The sequence below is a fragment of the Vanessa atalanta genome, chromosome 17 (assembly GCF_905147765.1).
Source record: "Vanessa atalanta chromosome 17, ilVanAtal1.2, whole genome shotgun sequence".
Lineage (NCBI taxonomy): Eukaryota > Metazoa > Arthropoda > Insecta > Lepidoptera > Nymphalidae > Vanessa > Vanessa atalanta.
Window position 1 is genome coordinate 10,783,524 of NC_061887.1, and position 5,805 is coordinate 10,789,328.

Genomic DNA, 5,805 nt, shown 5'->3' on the forward strand with positions numbered 1-5,805 from the left:
TGAAGGGTAAGTGAGCCAGTGTAACTACCGGTACAAGCGACATAACATCTTAGTTCCCAAGGTTGGTGACGCATTGGCGATGTTAGAAATGGTTAATATTTCTTACAGCGGTATTGTCTATGGGCGGTGGTGATCACTTGCCATCATATGGCCCATTTGCTCGTCTGCCTTCGTATATATCATAACAAAACACTCCATCCACTAATCTAAAATGTCAATTAAACTACATAATGAATTATCTAAAAAAAAAATCTAATATAAATAGCATTGTTTTGTCGGGTAGGAGTGTAAATAGTAGTCGCAAATTTTTTACATCTTTAAATTTAATTCATTTAAATAGTTTTAATAATATAAAAATAATTTAATGTACCTGTGACATTTCCTATACCCGCCAGCTTGGTCTGAGAATAATAATCACTACCACAATTACAACAAATTTAACACGACAACATGGAATCAATTAAAAGCTCTATAGCGGATCTCACGGAGCACTTTAACTTAAGAATGGCAGAGTTCCAGAGAGACTTGAGAAATGCTGTTCCTGCCTCAAGCCCCGTGTCCAATATCAACAGCCAATTCAATTCGTTTCGCAGTTTTGTAATAGCGGCTCTTGAAAGTTTGCAACTGCAGGTGGAGCTGCTGTCCCATCAGTGTGATGTGATGGAAATGCGGTCACGTAGGAAAATACTCTTGGTCCATGGTGTTCCGGAGGACAAACATGAGAATATATCGGCTCATATCTCAAAAGTTTTGGGCGATCACCTTAAATTCCCTGGATTAACAGCTGACTCCATATCCCGTTCCCATCGCCTTGGTCAGCCTGGCAATGGTAAGCCACGTGCGATTTTGGTGAAGTTCAAGGACACTTCGGTTAAAGACAAGGTCTGGGGCGCCAAAAAGAACCTTAAAGGCACCGGTATCACCATATCTGAATTTCTGACCAAACGTCGCCATGAAGTGTTTTTAGCAGCCCGGCAGCGATTTGGGATATCTAGATGCTGGACTGACAATGGTGTAGTGATGGTGATGGGGTCCGACCAGTCGAAGCACCGTGTTCACACAAATCAGGAACTGGATGCCATCCCCAGTGACAGTGTAGTGGTCCCGGGCCCTTCTGCTGCGACTGTTGTCTCAAATGCAGTTAAGGATACCAAAACAACATATTTGCGATCTAAAAGGAACGTTAAGAAGTAATTTATTCTTATTATCTTGTATTGTTTTTGTTTTTTCTATTGCTTATTTAACATTTAACGTCTTTCTTTCGCGAGTACTTGTATCAACCTCGTTTCTTTCTTTTTACTATCTTGTTTTTGTTTATTTCAATGTTCATTTAAGTTTTTATCACGTAATAAAACTAATATAATATAACAAATCAGGTAGTAAGCAATTTTGTGTTGTAAAATGTAAACAACTAAATACTGTCACGTTGACATCTTGACAAGTGCATTCATATTGCGTTCCGTTATTGCTTTGAGATATAAATGGCATAACGTATGTTTATCATAATTTAGTTTTTGCATTATTTTTTCTTTATCTCAATATTAGTAAAGTTTACTTATTGCATTAATTATATATTATGTTGTTACTATAAATATGTTACTGTTGTTCTTTTCCATTTTTTTTTTTTTTTTACATGTTTCTTTTTGTTGTTGTTTTTGTTGTAACGTGTTTTATTTTACTTGATACTATCTATTAGTTTATAACGGTTTTTGAATTTGTTTTTTTACCTTTTAAGTTTTTTTTTTTTTTTTTTTTTTTTTTTTCTCTCAGACCGCTGGTGGGTTGGTTTCTGCCTTTATTGATTTATTATTATTATAACATATTTACAATTTATTATAAGTTATTTATATATAATTTTCTTATTGTATTTTATATATATCTATTATAAAACTATCATAATGTCATTAAATAATAGTATATCTAGTAGCCATTTTTTGTCTTGCTCATCAAATGAAGATCTATCAGATGAGGATAGTTTCCACAGTACATCTTCCCTTCCTTTAAACGCCGTTCTTAATTCTTGTTTCTCAGATTCAATGAAGAATTTCAACGTTATTCACATTAATGCACAGAGTATTCCGGCCCATTATTCCGATATGCTTGCGTCATTTGAATCTCGTAATATCCACGCGATTCTCATCTCCGAATCCTGGTTAAAGCCATGTTTACCATCTACATCTTACTGCTTACCAGGGTTTACACTGATACGTAACGACCGCATTGGTAAAGGTGGGGGTGGAGTCGCGATCTACCTTCGTTCTTATATTCCCTTTACTATTGTTAGCTCGTCGACTCAGCCTCCTCCAACTAATGCTGCTGAACACTTACTCATCGAAATAACTCTTTCTCTCACCAAAATTCTTCTCGGCGTATTTTATATTCCCTCTCTACATATTGATTATTTTTCTGCATTCGAAAGTTTATTAGTTAATTTGTCTCCCTTATACAGTCATACCATAATTATGGGTGACTTTAATACATGTCTCCTTAAAGGTGACAACCGATGCAGAAAGCTAAACTCTGTAATTGATGCGTGCAACCTGCACATTTTGCCTCTCTCGGCCACTCACAACCCCCCTAACTGTGTCCCTTCACTTCTCGATCTCATTATAGTGTCATCCCCAGATTTTGTCCTCACGCACGGCCAATTTGAGGCTGATGCTTTTTCGAATCATGATCTGATTTTTCTCTCATACAAAGTTCGTCCTCCTAAAGCAAAATCGAGAATACTTCTGCGGCGTAGTTTTGGGGGAATGGATAAAGAACGTCTTTCTGAGGATGCTCGCAAAATTAATTGGTCAGCTGTAGTTGATGCCAGCTCTGTCGACTTAAAAGTTGACATGTTTAATTCTTGTCTGACTGGTCTTTATGATAAACATGCTCCGGTTAGACCTATTAAAATTAAACACTTACCAGCGCCTTGGCTATCTGAGGAATTAAAAAGTCTAATTGCAAAAAAAGCTATGGCTAAAAGTAAATTAAAATCTGATGCATGTGACAAAAACCGTATTAAATATAATAAAATCCGGAATCGCTGCAATACATCGTGTAGAGATGCGCAACGACGCCACATTCATAAATCAGTCGAAAACGGCGACCCAGCTAAAGTTTGGAAATTCCTCGAATCGTTTGGAATTGGCAAATCATCTCATAATTCTCTTCACCGTAACATTGACATAGAGTGTCTTAATAAGCATTTTTCTTCATCTGACGTTATTGACAACGCAGAAAAAGAGCGGACGTTAAATATTCTTTCTTGTTTGCCAACCTTTGACTATCCACCGTTTAATTTCATTCCTTTCACCGAATGTGATGTTAAGAAGAGCATAGTGTCCATCTCTTCTAATGCCGTGGGCGACGACGGCGCTGGCCGTAATATGATCATACCTATCCTTGAAACTATTGCTCCTGTTATTACTCATATCCTTAATGAATCCACCACTTCCTCAAAGTTCCCCGATGCCTGGAAAGTAGCCCGTATTATTCCACTCCCCAAAAAGGCTAATTCTATGAATTACTCTGATTTTCGTCCTATCTCCATCCTTCCATTCCTTTCCAAAGTTTTAGAAAAACTAGTGCTCCAGCAATTAATAACATTCCTAAATAGGCATAGCCTTCTTAATCCACTCCAATCTGGCTTCCGCTCCGGTCATAGTACGGTCACAGCGCTCGTGAAAATTACCGACGACATTAGAATGGGCATGGAGAATAAACAACTTACAGTGCTGACATTGTTAGATTTTAGCAATGCTTTCGGTACTGTCAACTTTGACATCTTATTGAGTTTGCTACGTTCTCTTAACATATCTCCATCGGCGATTGGCTGGTTTCAGAGTTATCTAAGAGGCAGAAGGCAACGTGTTCAGGTAGACGAAACATTTTCGTCTTGGTGTGAAGTACGTGCTGGAGTGCCTCAGGGTGGCGTGTTGTCTCCTATTCTCTTTACAATTTTCATTAATTCTATTACTCAAAAGATTTCTTCTCTCTACCACATGTATGCAGATGATCTCCAGCTTTATACCCAGTCAACCTTGGATAACTTGCCCAGCGCTATCACTGCCATTAATGATGACCTGGCTACAATCAGTGATTGGAGCAAGTGTTATGGTTTAAAGATCAATCCATCAAAATCACAGGCCATTATTATTGGCAGTACCGCTATGATTTCAAGAGTTGACTGGAGAAACATTCCTACGATTATATTAGATAATTGTACTATACCATATAGTTCCACGGTCAAAAATCTCGGTATACATCTAGATTCTACACTTTCATGGTCACATCAGTTAAATGTAGTAAGCAGGAAAATGTTTGCGGCGATGGGCTCTCTACGACGTCTCCGTTCTTTTCTTCCTATTTCCACCAAGACTATGTTAGCACATTCTCTACTTCTATCTATTCTCGATTATGCAGACGCAAGCTATCTAGATTTAAATGAGGACCAATTAAATAAACTTGAGCGTCTTCAAAATCTAGCTATTCGGTTCATATTTGGCTTACGCAAATATGACCATGTCTCTGAATTTCGTACTCAGCTCAAGTGGTTACCTATTCGTTTTCGCCGGAATCTACATATTGTTTGTCTTCTGTACTGTGTGTTATTCAATCCTCACTCACCTATTTATTTGAAAGAAAAATTTACATTTTTGAATTCTCGCAATGTTATTGACGGGCACAACATGAACTTACGTTCATCTGAAAATTTATTTTTAAATCCACCTGTGCAGAAAACAATTTTTTTCAAAAAATCTTTTACGGCTGAGGCTACTCGATTGTGGAATGCCCTCCCACTTAATATCAAATCTGCAACCTCTTTAACATTATTTAAAACTAAAGTCACTAATTATTACCTCACACTCTCACACTGAATGGCGACTAGATACTATTTGTTATTTGTATATATCTGTATATTTGTATGTATTTATGTATGACTTTATGTTATATATGTATGTATAAATGTATTTATGTACTTAGCTATATGTATGTAGTAGTTTATGTATGTATTATATTATTTGTATCTATGTATGTAGTCTATTTTACACCACCTACCATCTCTCTGTTGGCTACTACTCCATATCACCTCGGTTGTCTGGAAGAAATCGCTTTAAAGCGATAAGACCGCCGGTTGTACCATCGTTTCTTTATATAAACTTACTATAAGGCTAATCTGTGGTGTACAATAAAGTATTTAAATAAATAAATTAAATAAAAAGAACATTCCACAATTATAATTAAACCGACGTCTTGCGTTTTCTTAACCTTAAATCAATCATTGTTAACCCGATCTTGAATAGCCTCTTCAAAGATCAAGGACCAACCCAGAAAGCTGGCAGGTGAAACAAGGAAAATCATGAAGTATCCATGTAAAAAAAGATAAAAGAGAAATTAATTTACGCGACCATAACCCTTAGTCCCATAGAAATAACCGTGTAAATGCCTCGGGCACATTTTGCGTTTCATGATAAATGGTCCCGCTGTACAGACGAGGGCTAAAGAAAACATTGTAACATCAAAGACGGATGCGTTACAAAAGATCGTCAGCTGTAATTTGTCATTTTACTTCACGGTATCACTCAAAAATGCATCCGTGCTGAAATGTTCATAATTTTTCCGAGAACAAATCATATTTTGCAGCTACAAAAGTAGCGTTTACTGGAACAGACTTATTTTATTTTAGTTAATTTCATAAAAAGACCCTTTACTCTTCTAATGTCCTGAGAAAACTTGGAATTTATTTCACCAAGCTGCTCTAATGCAGTTTGGTAGATACATGTCGCCTAAATTTTTTCGACCCGTAGAGACTTC

At 36.7% G+C, this 5,805-nt stretch overlaps 1 protein-coding gene across 1 annotated transcript; it reads left to right on the forward strand.

Moving 5' to 3' along the window:
* Positions 1 to 324: 324 nt before the first annotated feature.
* On the forward strand, positions 325 to 1,395 carry LOC125070415 (protein unc-13 homolog C-like). The gene has a single exon (XM_047680282.1). The coding sequence runs from the start codon at positions 451 to 453 to the stop codon at positions 1,192 to 1,194; it is 744 nt and encodes a 247-aa protein (XP_047536238.1). The 5' UTR covers positions 325 to 450; the 3' UTR covers positions 1,195 to 1,395.
* The last annotated feature ends 4,410 nt before the right edge of the window (positions 1,396 to 5,805 follow it).